Raw genomic sequence first — 23,578 nt, 5'->3', positions numbered from 1 at the left:
AACACATATCCAGAGGTGGAGTGTCTATTATCTTAGAAACCCAAAAATCGAAGTTAGAGTACCCAATGATCTCTAAATTCTCAGACATCATATAAGTGAACATGTAATCATTTGTTCTCTTTAAGTAACGCATAACACGTTTGACTGCCTTTCAATGATGCATTCTAGGATTGCTCAAATATCTGCCCAAAACTCCCACAACAAATGCTATGTCAGGATGTGTGCAAACTTGAGCATACATTAGACTTCCTACTGTAGATGCATAAGGAATCTTTTGCATCTCATATCTTTCAAGGTCATTGTTGGGGCACTGTTCGAGACTAAACTTGTCTCCCTTAGCTATAGGGGTATCCCCTGGTTTACTGTCTTTCATGCCAAATCTATCCAGGACTTTATCTATATAATGTAGCTTTCTTGTGATAACCTTAGGATACCTTGAGAGCGATCTCTCAGTATCCGAATACCTAATACAAAAGAAGCTTCCCCAAGATCTTTCATTTCGAAATTCTTCGTTAGAAATCTCTTGGTCTCATGCAATAGTCCCATATCACTGCTAGCAAGCAGTATATCATCGACATCATAATACCAGGAAGATAAATTACTCCCACTGAACTTATGGTATACACAATCTTCAACTTCATTTGCCTCAAAACTATACGAGGTAATAACTTGATGAAATTTGTGATTCCATTGACGAGAAGCTTGTTTAAGCCCATAGATGGATTTCTTTAATTTGCATACCATAGACTTTGAGCCAACTGACACAAAGTTTTCTGGTTGCACCATATAGATCGTTTCCTTAATGTCACCGTTAAGAAACATAGTCTTAACATCCATCTGATGTAGTTCTAAATCAAAATGAGCCATTAGTGCCAATATTATTCTAAAAGAATCCTTCGAAGATACTGGAGAGAAGGTTTCTTTTATAATCAATGCATTTTTTCTGAGTGAAGCCTTTAGCTACTAGACGAACTTTATATCTGTCAATATTACCCTTTGAATCCCTCTTGGTTTTAAATATCCATTTGCAACCAATAGGTTTTGCACCTTCAGGTAATTCGACAAGATCCCAAACGTCATTATCATGCATAGACTTTATCTCATCCTTCATGGCATCGACCCACATTTGAGAGTTAGAACTTTTCATGGCTTGATAAAAGTTCAACGGATCATTTTATGTTAACCCAATGTCATCCTCATGTTCTTAAAGAAATACAATATAATCATCAGGAATTGCACTTATCCTCTCTCTAGTGGATTTCCTTAATGACACTTCTACTTCTTGAGGTTGTTGAATTTGTTCTATAGGTAATTGAGGCAGAACCTCATTGTTGTCTTGTTCTGAAGTATTGTCAGGAACAAGATTCTGAACATCATCTTCTATTACCGAATTTATTCCTTGAATGGTAATAGGCACAAGAACTTGTTCACAATCAGTAACCGGTTCTTCCTCAAAGACAACATTCCTTATGTTCTCTTCCTTCCCAAAATCAACTTCCTCAAGAAATCTTGCATTTCCCATCTCACAAAAGAATCTCGAAGTGGGATCATAAAATTTATGGCCCCGAGAGCATTCAACATAGCCAACAAAATAAAAGCTATAAGTTCTAGTGTCCAGTTTTCTTTCATGCGGTCTATAAGGTCGTGCCTCAACTGGACAACCCCAAATGTGCAAGTGTTTCAAACTTGGTCTTTTATTAGTCCAAAGCTCATATGAGGTTTTGTTAAATGCTTTACTTGGCACCCTATTAAGGATGTAAAATGTGGTCTTTAAAGCTCTCCCCTAAAGAGACTCTAACAAAGAAGAATGACTAATCATACTTCTCACCATATCCTTAAGAGTTCGGTTTCGTCGCTCAGCAACACCATTCATGCTAGGTTTGCCCGGCATAGTGTATTGCGGAACCCTAAATGTGCAAGTGTTTTAAGCTTGATCTTTTATTAGTCCAGAGCTCTTATGCGGTTTTGTTAACTGTTTTACTTGGCACCCTATCAAGGATGGAAACTATGGTTTTTAAAGCTCTCCCCCAAATAGACTATGGCAAGGAAGAACGACTAATCATACTTCTCACCATATCCTTAAGAGTTCAGTTTAATCGCTCAACAACACCATTCATGCTAGGTTTGCCTGACATAGTGTATTGCAGAACAATTCCACATTCTCTGAGGAAGAAACACAAATAGCCATTTCACAACATTCTTCTTGTCCTTTCTTATCTTATTCTGAGAGGTCATAGCTAAGTGAGCCCTTTCAGTCTTATCTCTCTGCAGTCTCTCTTCCTCTTGCATATAGTCCATCTGAGTGTTATAACTCACTTTCAATTGCCCAAAGTGTGTAGGAAGCGAGATCAAAACCAAGTGAACGAGCAAGTCATCACCAAACTCTCACTTAAGTGACTTAAGTTTTGATGCGAGATTAGACATCTCCATAATGTACTCCATTATGTTCCATTTGCCTTTATACTTCATGGAGATGAGTTTAGCCAAAAGGCTACTCGTCTCCACTTTTTCATTTTTTTGGTAAAGTATGGTTCTATTTCTTCAAGGAACTTCCTTGCACTCTGACCCTAAAAAATAGAGTTCTGAAACGCTTTTAGAATAGAGCGTTTCATGATCATTAGACACATTCGGTTATAGTATTCTCATTTCTCACTTTTAACCTCATCGAGGATTTTCAGATTAGAAATGAGTTTCTCCACCTGAAGTGTTAGATCTAAATTCATGCAGTTGATAATAATTTCTACGACTTCCTTACAGACCTTAAAGTTTGTCCCATTCAGCAATGAGATGTTCTTAATTTGAGCAGAAATATTTGCAACACAACTAAAAGAACAAAACAAATTGCAACATTCTTGCAATTAAACTCACATTCAACTTGAATATTTAAATTCAAATGATAATGGGGCACATCACGAGTTACCTAGCACAACATTAATATTCAGTCTTTGGACAAAATATTAAATTGAAAGTGATACACTCAATGTAGTAATCAAATATTGAAAATAAATCTTGTCAAACAATAAGCCTTTCTTTGAACCGACTTACTATTCACATGGAAAGTCATATGATTATCACATATTTTTTGCTACAAGTATGTTTTTAATTTGGGCGAAATAGTAATCTTCCTTTGGGCCGATCATTATTCGTATAAAATGCAATCATATAATTGGCTTGATATTTCATACCAATCACTAATGATATTCTTGTTTGTGGTCAAACATTGATCATAATGCATGTCAAATAATAAACTCTTATTTGAACTGATTTATCATTCACATACACAACTTTATAATAATCACATGTGTGTATATAATCCGGCCAAATATTAATCTTCATTTGGGCCGATTAATACTCGCATGAATACATATACACACTAGCATTTGACATTTATTATAAACAATTCACAGAAAAGATGTTACTTTGGTGACTTCATATTTAATAGATTCACTTAAAATGTCAAACAATTTTAGTTTCAAAAAGAAAAAAACATTTAGTTGAGTTTGATTCAATACTTAATCGAAAATATATATTATTTATATCTATAATAAATACATATATGCATTATAGCATATTGGTAGCATTATATCATTCTCATCACAAGGACTGCATTTCGAATTTCATTGATAATCATTTTGAATTTTCCATTAAAAAAATATTATCATTTTATACATGAGTAAACATGATAGAACATATTGTCCAAACGAAAATAATGTTTCAACAATAGCAACCCCTTAATAATGCAATCATCCACCAACCAATGCAACAAACCATAAGTGTTACAATCATTTACACAAACAAGTCATGTATTATATATATAAAACAAGACATGTTCACACAATAGACCTATCACAAGATACCTAACACAACATCAATTTCTAGTCTTTGGATATAGAAATTAATTTGTAAGTGGTACTCTCAACATAATGATCAAATATTAACAATTAGTTTTATCAAACAATAGCCTTTCTTTGGATCGACTATTATTCACATGAAAAAACTTTATAATTGTTACATATTTATCATATTTAACAAAAGAAAAATTCTTTAAATTTCAATATATATATTGAAATCAGTGGGAAAATGGCATACAATTTCATCCAAAATATGCATTACAAATTTAACGCAACAATGTAATAAATGAAATTTGAGGGAATGAACTGAATAGAACATGTGTGGCAAGGCAATGTATAATATACATATTGCATAACATAGTCATAAAAGTTAATGCAATGTTCATGTACATATTTGTATATATACTTCAACACATGTTGTAAGGATTCATAATACAAATTACTCATAATTCAAATAAGCGGATGCGGATAAAAGTTATCCTCATTATTCATAAATACTCAATTTTCATAACCAGTAGCGGAAGCATAAAAATCCCAAAATTTAAAAAATTAGGGTTCGTAAAAAATTGGGGGAAAACATCTTTAATGGAGAACCATAAAATTCAGAACATAAAGCTCTAATACCACTTGTTAGATATTTTCTAATGGTTGATGAAATATCAATCCTAGGATCATGAATATCATGATTCTCACACATATATAAAATAAGGGTACAAAATCATACTTCAATTCATGTTCTCTGATCTACTCCTTTGACATACCTTTTGAGAGAGTTTTGGTATGATGGTCTTCCTCAACCAAATCCTTAATTCCTTTTGGCACCTTCGTTTTCTCTCTGATGGGGAGAGGTGAAAACTATTTGTGATTTGGTGTATTGGGGACCTATGAAGCACAAATACAGATACGTGTATCTGATACGATACGTATCCGATACGTCAACACACATTTTTTCTAAAATGTAGGATACGATACGTTCAGGGATACGCGTATAAATTAATAAAAAATACATAAAATATGATAAAATTATAAGTGTAAATCAAAATATTCTCTCCTACCCTCTATCTTCTCTTCTCTGTGAAGAAATAAAGGTAAGCTCTTTATTTATCTTCTCTATTAAGACTCACACATCATCTTCTCTTTATAAACATACTAAGTAAAAAGAAACTAAGAAGTAACAAAGGCAAGCCTTTTTCTGTTTGCTCTTCACAATATACCTATGGCGGTAGAGACAGTAACACTAAGCACCGGCCGGTGATGTTATGGATCAGAAAATACCAGCTATTCAAGGATCAATGTGGTGTGATGGTAAGTTGGTATGATGTGACCTTTAAATAAGTGAGTGATTATTGAAAACAAATCTATCTTATCATAAAAATGAATCTATATATCTTATATTTTATTGAAAACGAATCTATATATCCTATATTTTATTGAAAACAAATCTACATATCCTATATTTTGTTGAAAAATTTATTTGTTTTATTTTGGATACTCTATGGACACGTATCCTTCGCGAATCTGAGCGTATCCATGTCGGATACGTGTCGAACACCGAAACGCAAGAGTATTTGGCGAATCTGTGCTTCATAGTTGGGGACCATAACCATTCCTTAATTATGTGTTAACTTATAGGGTTCTCATTATCCCCTATAGGTCAACCGTTTGGGTATTCACTCATTAAGCCCATATCTGTTACCAGTTTCAGAAGTCTTATAGGTTGTCATTAATTAGATCACTTGTTTTGTAACCCAAAAATAAATAGTCAATATAATTGTATGAAATATATGATGCCAACCTTAATTAGAAATTATGAATTTCTAACATCATAAGCACACAAGCAACAAACTTGTTAACAGGCAAATTTTTTGTTATTTTTAACCAAATGAGTTGTCGCAAACAATTATATAAGATTGTCGAATCCATAAAGACTTGTTTGATATTCTTTTAATTAGCAAATAATTAAAGTTAGGTTGAAAAAAAAATTATTTAGTTAAAGTATTAAAATTAAAGAAATGTAAAAGTAAACAATTTAAAAATATTAAGTTCAGAGATGAAGAACCTGAGATTAGATTTCACTATTTATCCTCTAGTATACAATAATTACATTCATATATGATTATTCCTATGATTTCCCCACTTCTAGATCTTATCTATTTATCATTTCCTTGACTAAACAGATCAAATGCCTAAATAAACTACTTCTCAATTCCTTGACAAATTAATCATCTAATCATAATAATGTGGGTGTTAGAATCGCTAGTTCAATCAATCTTATTCCTAGACATCAATATGTTACTAGTTGATATATTCTAGATCTAGTTTAAACATGGAAATTCCCATTACTCATCTTTAAACTTGATATCATGCATTGGGTGATCAAACCAAAACAAATATTAAGACTAAGAATAATCAAGGAAAAACAATGGAATAATATTAAACAATTAAATAGTCATATTGGACACATCGAATTCAAATAATTACATCTAATCCCAAGCAGAAGGATTTAGCTACTCATTCCCATGGAAGTTATAGTCATTTAGTTGTCTCCAATCCTTATATTTTCTCCTCTAATTGGTAATCAATGATGATGAGTGATGTCACCGATGCCTTCAACCCATAGCTACTCTCCTATTTATACTAATCTATATCTTTTCCTTATCTTCAAAGATTATGATTAGAATAGAATTAGGTGGTTGAATCAATATCTTCGAAGATTGTGATTAAATTTAGGTGGTTGAACCATTATCTTCAAAAGATTGTGATTAGACTTAGGTAGTTGAACCGTTATCTTCAAAGATTGTGATTAGCATGAGGATTTCCTTTGATATCTTTTGCTCCTTTTAGCCTATAATCACCTGAAATATCATAAAACACATGTCATAAAATTTGATGCAAATATTTGACTCAATATATATTATAAATTAAATTTATATAGACTTTTAAGGTTAAAAGGTGCTTAATTATCCTTATTTTTTAAGGTAATTTTCGCACTTAACAAAGTTCGATCGATATGTCACCTCCTACCTTATTGCATCGATCTAACACATATTTTGCATCCCCAGTTCTCGAGTCTTAGATCCACAACTTCTGCTATTACAAACTTGCTACCTTCCTACAATACTAAATTATGTTCAAAAGAAGCAATTAATAGAAGGGTTGCTACTTCCTAGATGCATCACTCTTAACATAAATACATTGAAAATTTGATTTTTAGTGGTGTATTAGATATATTGTTATTTAGTTACAGGATCAAATATTGTTTTAATCAAAAGGTGTATAGTGTATTTGATGGTTACTTGTTTATAACATTGAAGAGTGATTGTCTGATTAGTAATTCCACATGGATGTTTAGGAACTTTTGGCATTTGATCATGACTTAAGTTTAAATTATGATTGCACACATAAAGGTGTGCTACTAATTATTAATTGGTGGTCTTTTTGATAGTGAAGATGAGTTTAATTTTTTTATAATGGATATGAAACTAATTAGTTTGTTAACTTTGGAGGTTTAAGGGGGCAACAATTATATGCAATATTTTTTGTGTGGGAGCTTATTACAGCACAATCTACAATTATTTTTAGGTTGGAGATGTGTGATTCAAATATATTTAAAGAACAAAACAATATGTGAATTTGCGAAATTGTTAAGAGTTTGTAGATTATTTCTTTTGGTTTTGAAATATTTCGTAGATTTTGTGAAAAATGTACTCCACTTATTTTAATGATGTTTTTCACTCCTAAAAGGAGCTGAAAACTTAAGTGACAATGTTGATAACCTAAGTTGAATTTATTGGTAACTTTACAGTTTTGAATTTCATAACTTTTGATTGTTGGAACACTAACTTGGAAATAACTACTACTTTAGAGATAGTAACTATAGTTGTTTTAAGTGTATAACGGTACGAGTAGGAATAAAAATATTGGGATTTCTTCTAATGCAAGTTGGAACAAAATTATGAAGATGCATGTAATATGAGATACATTAGTAATTTAATTGAGAAAATTGATAACTTCCATGCAACATATGTTAATTTTTATATGTAGGCATTGATTATACTGAGAGTTTTTTATATTGTTACCGTTTAGTTGATAATTTGTTCGGCGTTCGTGATAATAACAATGTTGGTGTTGATGAGGATGGTTCTCCGATTCTAAGGAGGCATCGGTGCTTGTCCGGGACAAGGTGGAATGAAGATCATTGATGAAGGTTAACCATCATTTATATGGTAAAATCCATAGTTCAGTTTCTTGACATAAACTTATAATACCTGAATTATTTTGGATTTGTTATCATTTCACCCACTTGGTTTCTTCACTATCATTTTTTAACAGCATGTAGAACTTGATAATTCATGTACAAAGTCTTGAACAAAAGTTTCATATTTTTTTTTTATTTCGTTAAGCTTCAATGTAAAATTGTTATGGCATTTAGCTAGCCTTGGGAACACTAATCTTTAGGGTGATTTGGCTAGTGACATAATTATATTTGGATTATGTATATAACTTATATTCTGTGATCTATAGTATTCAATCCTTCTCCCTCCTAAATTATTGTGTGATCTTTATAGACATATAGTATCTTTGTGAATATTTTGTGATCCTTGTGACATATATAGTATTTTTTTGAATGTTTGAACTGTATGAGTCTATGCTTCTTAAGAATATTCAGTTCATATTTTTTTCAAAGTGATATAAGGAAAGATAAAATGGAGAAAAGAAGAAATGATGATGTAGGAAAGTTATTGAACTAGTCTTTAATAATAACAAAATGCCTAACAATAGAAATAGGCCTCACTTGTGTGTGTGTTTTTCTGGCTTATCATAGCTTATACTTCTTTTCTACTTTGGCACTTCTTCAAGATACATGGGAATTCCTATGAGGTTTTCACAAATGTTGATTTTCCAATTGGAATGTTTGGAGGATCTTTTGCACCAATTCTATATTTCTAATTTTTTTCTTGGTATAATATTAATTTAATTCTTGAAATTGGATTGAAATAATGGTCAATTTAGTCCTTGAAGTTTGATTTTTGTTCCTAAAATTTGGTTGAATCTGGCCAATTTAGCCCTAAAACTTGATCAACTTAGACCAATTTGGCTATTGAAATTTGATCAATCAATTTGCTCCTTGAACATGAAAATAAATTGTTCTGGGCTTATGACACTCTTTAATGTGCAATATCATGTACTCTCTTAAATTGACTAGCAATCTCTAATGTTAGGAAGTATATTAACCAAAAAAAATTGGTTTCCCACGTACGGGGTTAACCCTCCTAGCGGGTATTTTTTTCATCCATAAGACTCGAATCCAAGACCTTGCTTAAAAGAAATCAAACATGTACTACTTGAACCAACACATATTGATAGTATATTAACCAATTGAATATAATCTGAATTTATCTTGGAGACTAAATGTTTAACTTCAAGTAAAAATCTTAAAAAACATACAGTTGTTAGTTTAGTGGTGGGTCTAGATCCCAGAGAGATCAAAATGTTAAGTGTTCGATTCTTATGAGTGATACTTGTTGCGAGAGACAATCACATATCTCGGAATGGATTAGTTCATTACCCATAGAAGTAAGAGGATATCCTTTAGTGAAAAAAAAAAGTAAAAATCTAAAAAAAGAAGCACATGGTTACAAATAGACCTATGAGGTCATTTATTTAAATAAGTGTTTAGTAGGTTATTTTGTGTCTTAAAAGATTAAGACTTAAAATCAGGATAGAAAACTTTCAGTGAAAAGACTATTTTTATGTAAACATTAATCTAATCCAAACATGCAATAAGTTAGAGACTGATATTTTATTGGACATAAAGTTTTATTCATTTATAGAAGGAAATTAATTAAGAACACCAATTTCAGCCATGAGTTTGTGCTTTGTGTGTAGCCACTAAAATGTTCATTGAAGCAAACCATATATCAATAGGAGTGGACCATGGTAGTATACTAGCAACATTTAAGAAGGATATGCTATTAAATTGAAATTCTTTGTCCTACCCTACTATAGCCAAAGATTGTTGTAAAAAAATCTCAATGTCATATCAACCTCTTCCATGGAAGGAACAAATTCTAATTGAATTAATGTGTTAGAATATATGCCCCTGATGTGAGGCAATGTCATAATAATGTGATGTGATGATATAAACTTCAAGAGATTTATTGGAACTAATAATAAAATTTTAGTTTTAAAGAAAACATACTCCTTTTTAACAATAAATAGTAAACAAATCTTCATTTATAAAATGATTGACTTGCATAAATCATATATGCCATTCATAGCAAAATAACTCTTTATTCGTCATCATTGTATTTATAAAAAAAAAAGATAGGATAAGTTTAACATCTATATTGTTAGTATTGGCAAGAAGAGAATACTCATATATGGCAAATTCACCCATATGGGCACCTTGACCAAAAAATTACGGTTTTGGTGCACCTTTTAGGAAAATTACAAACCTAGTGTAACTTACTTAGAATCGGCAATGGAAATGCTGATTTCAATTTTTTTCTCTCTCTCCCCTAAATCGGCAATGACAGGAGAGATTTATATTTTTTATTATTTTTTCCTCCTCCCCCTAAATCGGCAATGAGAGGAGTTTTCTTTTTTTATTATTATTTTTTTCTCTCTCCCCCCTAAATCAGCAATGGGGAAGTTTTTGATTTTTTTTTAAATTTTTTCTTCTCCTCTAAATCGACAATGGGGTTATATTATTAGTTTTAGGGTTTAGTTTTTCAAGCCCTAACCCTAACAACATACAACATAATATTTTTTGTCAACCTTAATAACACAACACAATAATGAAATATTTTTTGCAACACTAATATTATTCAAAAAACAAAATTTGTTGTATGTTGGGATTTAAACAATTAACTCATTTTTTGGGATTTAAACAATTAAAATTTTAATAGTGTCAGATTTTGTTTTTTGAATAATATTAGTGTTGCAAAAATTATTTCATTATTGTGTTGTGTTGTGAGGGTTAGGGTTGACAAAAATTATTATGTTGTTAGGGTTTGAAAAACTAATAATATAACTCCCCCCATTGCCGATTTAGAGGGGGATGAAAAATTAAAAAATTTACCCATTGCCGAGTTAGGGGAGAGAGAAAAAAATATAAATCTCCCCATTGCCGATTTAGGGAGGAGAGAGAAAAAAAATAGAAGTAAGTAACACTCCCCCGTATTGCTAATTTTGGGAGGAGAGAAAAAAAATTGAAATTGACATTTCCATTGCCGATTCTATGAAAGTTACACTAGGTTTATAATTTTCCTAAAAGGTGCACCAAGAATGTAATTTTTCAATCAAGGTGCAGATGAATTTGCCACTCATATATAATGGAAGAAGTTATGCTTTAACTGTGATCTTACATTAGATTCTATTTCAAAACAGTAATAATGAGTGGAATAACTCAACAAATATTTAAACCATATTTATGAGAAGATGTGTCTTACTTTCAACAATTTTTTTCTCATACAGTATTTTTTTCTCATAAAGTATTTTTTTCATAAGTATTAGGAGGGTAAACCATCCATTGCTTAAAATTCTAAAAACTAGTATACCAATCATTTCTTAATACAATAATAACTTTTTTCTTTCTTTTTAACTACTTCCGGTGCCTTGTTTCCCTTGGAATAAAGCCATATGGCAATACATTACCCAAATTTCAGATTTAAATTCTGCGTCTAACTCTGATCCACGTGACATTGATGGTTCCCTAATTTGTACCCACAAAAATTCACCGTTTACAAAAATATCTTCTCGAAACCCCACATGCTTACTTAACTGCCAAGTAACTTTCTCATTCATATATTTGACAAATATATAATTTGGAGTCCCACGTTCAATAATATATAGCAAATTTAATATGATACTTATAAGTTATGAGATTCTCTCACTTAATAGATTAATTTTTTAGATTGGATTATCTTCATGTAAGTTCTAACATATACTTGTCTTAAATTACATTCTATAATTACAATTATAGTTATAATATTGTGTTTTAGAAATATGCATATGTACATCATTCAAAGTTATGCATTAAGTATATTTATCCACATTTTTTTATAATTACAATAAATATAATGTAACTACAACTACAATAACACCTCCCGGAAGCATCCTGATGAACATATTTTAATTTCTTAATCAAATTTTATGTTAAAGTTCCACGTGCACATCAAAATATTTAGCACTTTCTTTATAAACTATTGGATAATAATAAGCTGTTGCATGTATTAACATATATCTATACCACTTGATCTTTAGTTTTTAATAAGATCTTATCCATTTTTATATTTTGTTGTTATGTTGGTTGTTTAGATCAATTTCCAACTTCCAAGACAGCCTATAATTATTATTTTCCATGATAAGTTCAATTAACATTATTAGACTTGGGCATAGCTCAAATCATAAGAACATTATGAAATTAGAATTGAGATCATTACTTAGGATTGAGTTATACCAATTTAAGTAACGTGCATGGGTCAAGCTATATTGAAATTTATAAACATTGTATGGTTGCTTGTTTCATCCATTTATTTTTACCATATTGTCGTTTTTCTTCAAAAACAACATTAATAAGGTTTCTCATCTAGGGTGCAAAAATACTTTGACCATTTTCTTCAAAACAATTAATTGTTATTTCAATCTATAGCAAGAGAAAAAGGAATATACCAACAATATGGAATTTGCATATTCTAATTTTTGCACATAAGAGCAAATGCATTATAATGAATTGCTTATATAGTGCCTAAATTGATAATCACAAACCTGGGGTAAACCACTTTATTGGACCAAATACTAGTTGGTCCATCATAAATAATAATTAATAAACTTGATATTCTGAATGCATTAGAACCCACACTTATAATTAAATGCTTACAACTACACTCTTCACTTAATTAGGTTAATACTTTTTTTCATGTTAATATATTAGTATTTGTTGTGGATGAGACTCGTATTATTAATCTATTTCATTCTACACCTAACCATCAAATCAGTTTATAACTATTGCCCTTATTTTTAAAATTCAATATGGGTGAGATTCGAACATACAACTTCTTTCACTTTATTCCATAAACTCATTCACCTTGATCATCTCAAATCACCTTATGACTCCTTAAATTATTACTCGATAACAATATAATGAAACTCGTTATGTGGTAACGTGTTTGGGATATATCTTCATTAAATTTGAAACTCAATATTATATAATGTTGGGTATTCCAAGTGTGAATGAAGAAGTCTCATATTGAGCAAAAATGGATGAGTTAAAGAGCATATAAGTAGATGGAGCCATAGACTAATGCTTTAAGGTTTTGGGTCAAGATATAGTGTCAAGCCCACTTTATGCTTCTTTTAACTTAGTTCATAAAGAAATGTTGTAAATCATGGATGAAGATCTCCGGACATAAATCACCAATTTGCATTTAAGATGGGGTCAAAATGTACCACAAACATACAAGTGTATGGTTTAGAACAGTGCCACATAGTCTGAAACATCTTGTTTCAAATATTAAATTTGAGACATTTATCCTAATATGATCCACTTGAACATCTTATATATTATAAACCCCATGTTACTCTGAATCATATGCCAACTATTCCTTAGATTCGCTGCAATTTTCTTTGTCTTTATCTCAACATAGACCTCAAATACTAGACAAGAATCTTTTGCATCCAGACATAACAGATAGATATATAGTGCTGTTTATTTGACTAATATAGTTATAATACACAAAAATTTAGTATTTAAAGTGGGATCAAAGTATTCACATTAAGCATGCAGGTATATATGATTTATTATATATGTCATACTAAGATATATAGTGAAATTTATAGCTAGCTACCATGCATTATTATTATTCACATCAAAGTTGATATTTCTTTTGCATTAGCAGATTTTTCAGTGGCTCTTTAGAGGCTTACATGCACAAGAAAGAGAGAGCAGAACCTTCCATAATCCTTCCCCCAAAAGTGAAGATATCAGAGGTAAGATTGATTTTTACAAGTCACACAACTCTTATAATTTGTTTCTAATTTGGCATCAAGGTTTAAAATTGGGTCTATGTTCAATTTTGATAATCTTAGTAAATTATCAGGATTATAATTGTGGTCATATCAGCTACATTTTTTCCATAATTGCCCATGATTATGGTTAGCGCAAGCGCAACCATAATTTAAAATTTTGTTTACCCTCGGCATAATGGTGAGCTGGTTGTATAATGATCATAAAGTTACGGGTTTAAATCCTGAAAACAGTTTTTCCATTTTCAAGGGTTAGATTGCATATTTCTATCATTTCCTGATTTCATGTATTGGGTTGCCCCTTTTTTTATTGTATGCAAACAAAATTATATAGAATTTCAATGAATGTGAAATTTTTTTCTGTCTTTCAGATCAAAATGCTAAAGGGAAGGATATAAGTCTACTAAAACATCATAGAGCATATCAAAGATCAAAGAGAAAGGAATGGAGCAAGTTTAGAAGCAAGAATTCAAATATATTTGCTTTTATATATATGAAGGACATTCCAAAAGAATGCTTTTATAGCACCATCAACTTGAAGAGATTAGGAAGCTTTAATAAGAGACATTTTGTGCACTCTATGAGGATGAAGAGAGAAGAAGCAAGAGTTATTAACAAAGCTGATTCATTTGTTCATGTAGGAAACAAGGTTTTGCCTATAACTGAGGCACCATTTTCATCTTCAGTTGAAAGAAATGATAAATGTGATACCAAAGAAAATAAGGGAGAGAAAAAAAAGCCTATTTCAAGAATGAAAGAACTACTTAGATGGGCTACTTCTGCAAAAACACAAAAAGGTGATAAATTCAATGGAAGAAAGGTAATTCAATTTTTAACCTCCTATTATTATTCTTGATTATTTTCAAACCTGTCTTTGAGAGTGATACATGCATGGACCAGAAGATTTTTTATTTATTTATGATTTTGATCTTAGGTGCTTCCATTTTATGATTCATAACTCTACTAACTAAGCTATCCCTTGAAATAAAATTGTCAAATTTTGACATGTAAATAATGAAATTGTAAGAATTATCTTTAAACATGAAAATATATAGTATACTAAATATTTTATTATAATTTGATGTTCAAATCAGACTTGGTCATAATAAGCCAATACAAAATGAATTTAACGAAGGAATGAAGCCACCCTTAGCTTGTTACATTCCACCAAAAGAAGAAGAAAAAAGAAAGAAATATTGGGTCTAATTAAGATTTTTTTTATATACCCATTTAGTAAATGAAAAATAGAGTTGAGTATCTAGAAAACAAAACAATGTATTCCAAATGTTCAAATAACTAAACTCAGATAAGATAATTAGGCAAAATGAATTTAATGAATGAAATAAGTGAAGAAGCTACCCTTGTTCCAATTTATTTTTTTAGAATTCTAGTGTCTAATTAACATCTTGTTAACACTCATTTCTTAATCTTAGTAGTTTCATTTTTTTAAGGTTTTAATGTTGGGAAGACGTGGAACCCTAAAAGCAGTTCCAAATGATGATAAAGTTTGCAGTGAATCTCCTAAGATGAGTTTCAAATGGGATTTGGAAAGTGGCTCCACTTTTTCTTCATTCTCAGCTATCTCAATAGCTTCCTCATCCCAAAATGTCCAAACCCAAACTTCACCTTCCACCATCTTAATCCCTCCTTCAGAGACAGATCAAATCACTTTAAATCATAAACAAGGAAACTGGATCACAACAGATACTGAATGTAAGTCATCTTGTTTTTAGTTACTTTTCAAATTTTCTCATCCTCTCACAATTCAGAAAAATGGGCCCATTGCAGCCCCCATTATGTTGGTGATTTGATTATGGAAACCCCACAAAAAAGGAATAGAGATATCTCTCCTGTCAACAGTAATGTGACATTAGAATGTCGTGAAACCTGAGCCTGACATTAATTCAGGATGGGTCTTGTATTAGGTTTAACCGATTTAAATAGTTAAATCATCTGGTTTAACCAGATGATTTCATACATAATTAATAATTTTATCTTTAAATATATAATTATATATAAATGTAAAACTTCATATAATTAGAAATTATGTATAATTATATTGAATTAATATCTCTTCATATGTTTTTGGACCCCATTTTTTTCTTATTTTTAAGTGAATCAACCGGTTTACTTCCCGGGTTAATCCGGTTTAACCGGGTTTAACACAGTCGGACCGGAATTTCTCAGGTTCAAAGCGGTCCAAATCTCATTCGGTTAAAACTGCAAACCAGAACCGTTTTCAAGTCCGGTCAGCGATCAGACCGGTCGGACCGTCCGATCCGATTCTCACAACACTGGTAAAAATAACAATAATAATAAAAATTTAATTTTTTAGCTAATATGACATATTTTTATTGGTACGAGATAACACATGAGACATAATTTGGATACTAAATTTCCATTTCACAAAAAGAATACATTATGGTTATAATTATGGTTGTGGAAAACAATTTAATTAAAACCCTAGCATACATCTTTATATATATAGTTTGTTTTACCAGTAACTAGGTATTTACTATTTACTATTTACTATCCAAATGCTTGGACTAATTCTTTGTTTATCACGTTTTTTGTTTGAAGAGTAGTTGTGGTTCTGGAACTATGAAAGTGATGTGTAATGAAGATCTTCAAATGTGTGGTAAACTATTAGCAAGTCAATCTACGTCACAATTAATGCTCTAAATTAATATGGTCTTTTACTCTTGTAGTTCATGGCTAATTTCTATCAAATATTTCCTAGAATTTTTATGTGACTACTAAAAATAGAGAGATTGTAGACAAGTGAAAGATATGTAATAGTACTATATGGTGATTCAAGCTTATCACATACAGAATGTTTGGCATCTACATTATATTACAAGTTAGTGGGTACCACTTCCTATAAATTAATCATGATTATCTGAAAATGAAAGTCTAAGGTCGTTATCTTCCCAATTTTATTCCAATAATGCAACTTTTCGAACTAATTACCTAAGTGATACAATTTTAAAACCAATAAAATATTGATTTTAATTATGTAAGACTATATCAAAAAAATTAAAAGATTAAAAGTTTGATTTTGGGAGCAATATTTATTGGGATGAGCAGTCACACACTCCAAAAATAATTATTTTCTTACTCATGAGGTGAAAAATATCTTTAGTAATATAAAAAACAAGCATAAATTTGTGGTTAATCAAACAAATTATTAATTAATTTATGTGTGGTGAAACAAACTATTTATCAATATGTATCAATTTAAGTCAACTTAATATTTTATTATTTTTTATTACACATCTCAAATTTCTATTGGACCAATTTTTTTATAAGGAAATATTTTTTATTTAAAAAAAGGAAAAAGTGGAGGAGACAAGTGTTGTGACAAATTTACGTGGCTAGTGCACTTTAACTGAAATATTACAGTTTTAGTGCACCTTTATATATCTTAATAAATTCAAAAGAGAAGATCATGATAAATCTTTCCTTCATGGATCAAGCAAGTAAATGGCCAAGGATTCCTTTCCTTATTTGGTGTAGCGCTTGAATTAAAAAAGGAGAATCAAATCTCATTTGAGTTTGCCTTAAAGAAGATTGATATCAAGCCATAATGAGGAGCTATGAAGACAAGGATTTAATTCCTTATTCATTTCAAGAGCCTTCAATTTTGAATTTAGACACTTAGCCCTATTAAGATGCATTCCTACAAGGCCCTAGTCGAATGAGCACATGGAGAAAGGAATAAGGAAAGGCATCAATCCTAAAGAATAGCCTAATCAGCACATGGGAAAAACGAAATAGGAAAGTCTACCAATCCTAAGGCTTGACCGAATTAGCACATTGGGGAAAACAATTAGGATCAACAAATGAATGTAATTAACTATTTTGCACATGGGAAATAAGGCCTAGCCGAATTCTCTTCCCTATTTGTACCAAATTACACATGGAAATAAAATAACTTGAATTTTATTTGGAAAATAATCCAATTCCAGTTGAGTTTCTCCTAGTTTCTTGGTTAAACCAAGGTCATTTATTATTAGGGTTCTCTTCCTTGTGGCGAAATACATTAGGCTTATCAAGCAATCAAGCTTGTGGCGCGTTCATCTTTCTATCTATTCCACCTTCTTTTATCAACTTCAATCCTCAATCATACATGGCCAAATAACCCTACACACAACCACCAACAAACATTCTTACACAATTGCCCTAAATAATCTACAAACCCACTCAACCTTCATCCCAAAACCCCACGGCCAAACACACTCCCTACACAACCAAAAACCAAACCAACAACAATTATAACCCACGGCCAAACATTAACCCAAACAAAAACTAATCAAAAATTTAACAAGTTTCAAAGTGCAAAAATCCATATTCATCTCAAAGACTTACATTCAAGAACAATCAAAAACAAAAATCTGAATCCTCTCAAAAGGGATTCGCATCAAGAACTATCTCAAATGGGCATTATATGCATAGGTAAGGGCATTAAAAACTTGGCAGCATTACCTCCTACCCAAGGAGTTTGTGATACATAGTGACCATGAGTCATTAAAGTACTTAAATGGGTAAGGTAAGCTCAATAAAAGACATGCCAAGTAGGTTGAATTCCTATAGCAATTCCCTTATGTCATAAAACATAAGAAAGGAAAAGCCAATACTGTGGTTGATGTTCTATGAAGAAGGCATACTTTGCTTTCTACTCTTGAAGCAAAATTGTTGGAATTTGAATTAATCAAAGATTTGTATATTAATGATATGATGAATTTGCTTATATGTATAATAAATATGAAAATGTTGTTGTCAATGGATACTATAGACAATATGGATACTTATTTAAATAAAATTGTTTATGTATGCCTAAAGTATCCATTAGAGACTTGTTTGTTAAGGAGTATCCACTTTGGGGTCCAAAAGACGCTAGACATGTTGCAAGAACATTTCTACTAGCCTCACATGAGGCAAGATGTGCAAAGGCACTGTGAGAATTGCATTGTTTGCAAGTGGGCCAAATCTAAAAGCAAGCCCCATGGGCTTTATACTCCATTCCCCATACCTGATTGCCCGTAGATAGACTTATCCATGGACTTTATGGTTTCTTTGCCACAATCTAAAAATGGAAAAGACTCAATTTTTGTCATAGTAGATCATTTTTCAAAAATGGCACATTTCATACCTTGTAAAAAAAATTGATGATGCAAATCATATTGCTGACTTGTTCTTTAAAGAAGTGGTGAGACTACATGGTCTACCATATAGTATTGTAAGTGACAAGGACACTAAGTTCCATAGTCATTTCTAGAGGACTTTGTGGGGAAAGCTTGGGACTAAACTCCTATTTTCCACCACATGTCATCCCCAAATAGATGGCCAAACCAAAGTTGTTAATAGAACTTTATCTACTCTTTGGAAGGAAATCATAAAAAGGAATATAAAAAACTGGGAAGAGTGCCTACCACACGTTGAATTTGCTTACAACAGGGCCTCTCATAGTACCACGAAATTGTCTACATTTGAGATAGTTTATGGGTTCCAACCCCTAACTCCCTTGATTTATTACTTGTGCCTAACTCATCTGTGTTGCAACATAAAGATGGTAAGTCCAAAGCGGACTATGTGAAAAAGCTACATGAGCGGGTCAAGGCCCAAATAGAGCAAAAGGCAGAATGATATGCTAAACAAGCCAATAAGGGGTGAAAAGAGGTGATTTTTGAGCCCGGAGACCTAGTCTGGGTCTACATGAGGAAATAGAGGTTTCCTTCACAAAGGAAATCCAAACTCCAAGCTATAAGAGATGGGCCATTTCGTGTGCTAGAAAGAATCAACAAAAATGCCTACAAACTAGATCTGCCAGGTGAGTATGGGAATATTAGTGTGACATTTAATGTTGCTGACATTTCTCTTTTTGATGCAGGTGATGAAGACTTTGATTCGAGGTTGAATTCACTCCAATAAGGATGGGATAATATGAACCTACCAAGGCCCATCAACAAGGAAGAGCTAAATGGGCTAGGAGGGCCCATGACCCAATCCAGAACCAAGAAAGCACACCAAACTCTCAACCTGTTAGTAAAAGAAGTGGCGGAATCAACAAGGCCCAGCAAGGAAACCAAGCCCATACGTTGCACCATTTTTATAGAAGTAACCCAAGTTGGCCACGACCAAGGAGGGAATATTTGAGGCGTGTGGGAGTCCCATTTAATAAGTGGGGATTATCATTTCCACATGTAGTATAGGAATTATTTTCCTTTCTTATTTGAAAGAACAATTACTATTTGCATTTTTTAGCGTTGAGTGCTTAAACATAGTTGTAATAAATTGCATTAAGAACCATGTAATCCAGGTACAAACCAAGGGGAATCTCATACTAATCCAGTCGTGAATCCACCCTATGAAGACAGAATTGATTCTTGCCTATTTTGAAAGAGCACGTGTAAATGAGTCATCAAGTCATGGGATTTTTTTTCCTAATGAGGAGGGGGCGTGTGAATTTCAAAGGGAGAAGATCATGACAAATCTTTCCTTACTTGGCATAGGCGTGTGAACCTTCCTTTCTTGGCATAGGCGTGTGAAATTCAAAAGAGAAGATCATGACAAATCTTTTCTTAATGGATCAAGCGAGTAAATGGCCCATGATTCCTTTCCTTATTCGGTGTAGCATTTGAATTCAAAAAGGAGCATCAAATCGATTTGAATTTGCCTTCAAGAAGATTGATACCAAGCCATAATGAGGAGTTATGAAGACAATGATTTAATTCCTTATTCATTTCAAGAGCCTTCAATTCTGAATTTGGATACATTAGCTCTATAAAGATGCATTCTTACAATGCCCTAGCTGAATGAGCACATGGAGAAATGAATAAGGAAATGCATCAATCCTAAAGATTAGCCAAATCAACACATCGGAAAAACGAAATAGGAAAATCTACCAATCCTAAGGCTTGACTGAATTAGAACATGGGGGGGGGGAAACAATTAGGAGCAACAAATGAATGTAATTAACTACTTTGCACATGGGAAATAAGGCCTAGCCGAATTCCCTTTCCTATTTGTACCAAATTACACATGGAAATAAAACAACTTGAATTTTTTTGGAAAATAATCCATTGCTAGTTGAGTTTCTCCTAGTTTCTTGGTTAAACCAATTTCATTTCTTATCAAGGTTCTCTTCCTTGTGGTGAAATACATTAGGCTTATCAAGCAATCAAGCTTGTGGTACCTTCATCTTCCTATCTAATCCACCTTCTTCTATTAACTTCAATCCTCAATCATACACGGCCAAATAACTCTACACACAACCACCAACCAACATCCTTACACAATTGCCCTAAATAATCCACAAACCCACTCAACCTTCATCCCAAAACCCCACGGCTATACACATTCCATAAATAACCAAAAACCAAACCAACAACAATCATAATCCACGACCAAACAATAACCCAAACAAATACCAATCAAAAATTTAACAAGTTTCAAAGTGCAAAAATCTATATTCATCTCAAAGACTTAAATTCAAGAACGATCAAAAACAAAAATCTGAATCCTCTCAAAAGGGATTCGCATGAATCCTAGTTCAAAAAAACTATCATACTCCATCATAAAGAGTATACCCATAGCACACACCTTGCACCAATGTTAACTAATGTCTGTGTCACATTCTTACATCTAATCCAATGCCCATGTCACACCTCTGCTTCTCTACCAATGCTCGTGTTACAACTTGCATAAAAGCCAATACCCATTTAACACCCTACATCAAAGTCAGTTAGCGCCTCTATGCTTTTGTGGATTTGCTAACAATTAACATTCTTCACTATGACGTCTCAGACACGCCATTAGGATATTTCACTTCTCATCTCAAATGAGAACATTCTCTCAACATCTTGAGAGATATTGTCAGAACCTGTCTTTGGGTCAAACTAAACACATGAGTCTCTATCTCCACCTTGATCCTAATCTAGTACATGAACTTATGGGATTCTGGATCAACATATATCGCCCCCACAACAATTTCGCCATGTTTTATTCTCCTTCAACACATCTACTCTATCTTTTCCATTACCTTTGACACACCTTGTCTAGCCATCACACCATCTACCAATTGGCTCTGATAACAATTGTTGGTGCAGCAAAAGCGATCGTTGCGCAGCGTTGACCACAAGCAATCAAATAAAGTGCATAACATAAATATAAGAGAAGAAACAAGAGAATTTGTTAACGTGGTTCGGCCAATTTTGCCTACGTCCTCGGGAGCATTGAGCGGCTACCAAGATATTATTAGAGAATAAGGATTACAAACTCTAGCACACTCATGGGCCCACATGCCCATGAGTGTTTTTGTTTGGTACTTATATATGGTGCTCATTACAATAAGAGACTTGAGTTCAATATATAACATTGATACTCTACTCTATTCTAATACCAAGCAATGTGGGACTTCATATAATAACATATTTCAAACATTTCCAACAAGACTTGAGCTCTAGTGTATCCAATGCATGAAGAGGAGAAACTCACACTTGAAAGGGAGGTATTGGGTATTCTAAGTGTGAATAAAGAAGTATCATATTGTGTAAAAGTGTATAAGTTATAGACTTAATGTCTTAAGGTTTTGGGTCAAGATGTGATGTCAATCTCACTTATATTCTTCTTTCACTTAGCTCACGGAAGAATGTTATAGTCGATAAAGATTTCTTAACAGATTGCTCACTTGTTCCTATCAGCAATCGATCTTTTGTTCCCTGGAATATAATGATACATCATGCATATTTCATCAATTGAAAACATATTTCTCGATGGATTAACTTCCAATGAAACATTGCCTGAAAAAAAGTGGAGTTATTTAGGGTTTATATTTCATTAGCATTTAACTTGGAAGGTAATATCTTATCACTCTCTTTCACGAGTTATTGTCCTAGCTTTCATTTTGAAATAAAAAATAATATTAAAATAAGTTCTCATGAACGACACTTGTTAGGAAGGATTGAAGAATATCCATATATCTCGGAAGAGATTAGTTCTTTACCTTGAGAATACATTTGGTTATAAAAAAATTCCCATGCAATGGCTGAAAGGTTAAAGGGAACACATGTTGCTCTTGGTCTTGGGTTTCAGAATAACACTAAAGAAACTTGGCAGCCTTGATTATTTTCTTGGCTAAAGGTCAACCATCTATCTAATGATTCTCTCTTTCTTTCTCAAACAAAGTATGTTAGGGACCTAATGGAAAAGGCTCACATGGGCTCAGATAAGCATATTCACTCACATACACATGGCTAGAAATAGCAAATTGAACAAAGAAAAATGATGATTACTTTGAAATCCAACTCATTACAAGTCTATTATTAGTGCATTGCATTATGATAATGTCACTAGACCTAACTTGGATGTTAGTATTAATAAGTTGTATTAGTCTATATGTTAATCTTATAAATATACATGACTATTCTACCCCGGTCATAACAGGGCAATTGTCCATCCGTTCCGAGCATCACATACAGTGCCCCTCATACCCTCAATACTCGCCTCAGATGGACCTACTTATAACAAAAATTATAAATGCTCCTAACACAGCATTAACTCCTCTGACTCACCATTTAATGCGCCTCTGACCCACCATTTAATGTGCATCTGACCCACCATTTAATGCGTTGTTAACTCACCTTCATGTCAGATATCAGACCGTCTGCCACGCCGCCTGCACATTGCGCCTATCCCCG

The 23,578-nt window shown here is 32.3% G+C and overlaps 1 protein-coding gene and 1 long non-coding RNA gene across 2 annotated transcripts; one reads left to right on the top strand and one right to left on the bottom strand.

Annotated features, from left to right (window-relative positions):
- On the bottom strand, nucleotides 3,592-22,272 carry LOC109363461. Its single transcript, XR_002109493.1, has 3 exons — nucleotides 22,228-22,272; nucleotides 22,043-22,157; nucleotides 3,592-3,603 (listed from the first exon to the last, which is right to left on the bottom strand). It is a non-coding gene; the product is annotated as an uncharacterized LOC109363461 (long non-coding RNA).
- Nucleotides 13,463-16,817, top strand: LOC109363460. Its single transcript, XM_019609725.1, has 5 exons — nucleotides 13,463-13,641; nucleotides 13,754-13,844; nucleotides 14,252-14,700; nucleotides 15,332-15,593; nucleotides 16,466-16,817. The coding sequence occupies exons 1-5, from the start codon at nucleotides 13,636-13,638 to the stop codon at nucleotides 16,483-16,485; spliced, it is 828 nt and encodes a 275-aa protein (XP_019465270.1). The 5' UTR covers nucleotides 13,463-13,635; the 3' UTR covers nucleotides 16,486-16,817.

The sequence above is a fragment of the Lupinus angustifolius genome, chromosome LG13 (assembly GCF_001865875.1).
Source record: "Lupinus angustifolius cultivar Tanjil chromosome LG13, LupAngTanjil_v1.0, whole genome shotgun sequence".
Taxonomy (NCBI): domain Eukaryota; kingdom Viridiplantae; phylum Streptophyta; class Magnoliopsida; order Fabales; family Fabaceae; genus Lupinus; species Lupinus angustifolius.
The sequence above is the reverse complement of the archived record's forward strand: the minus strand, read 5'-3'. Positions and strand labels throughout refer to the sequence as shown.

Bases quoted from the DNA above. Each gene is read 5' to 3' on its own strand.
- LOC109363460 (XM_019609725.1), top strand. The intron at 13,845-14,251 runs GTAAGATTGATT...TCTGTCTTTCAG, and splicing joins CAAAAGTGAAGATATCAGAG to ATCAAAATGCTAAAGGGAAG. The intron at 15,594-16,465 runs GTAAGTCATCTT...TTTGAAGAGTAG, and splicing joins GATCACAACAGATACTGAAT to TTGTGGTTCTGGAACTATGA.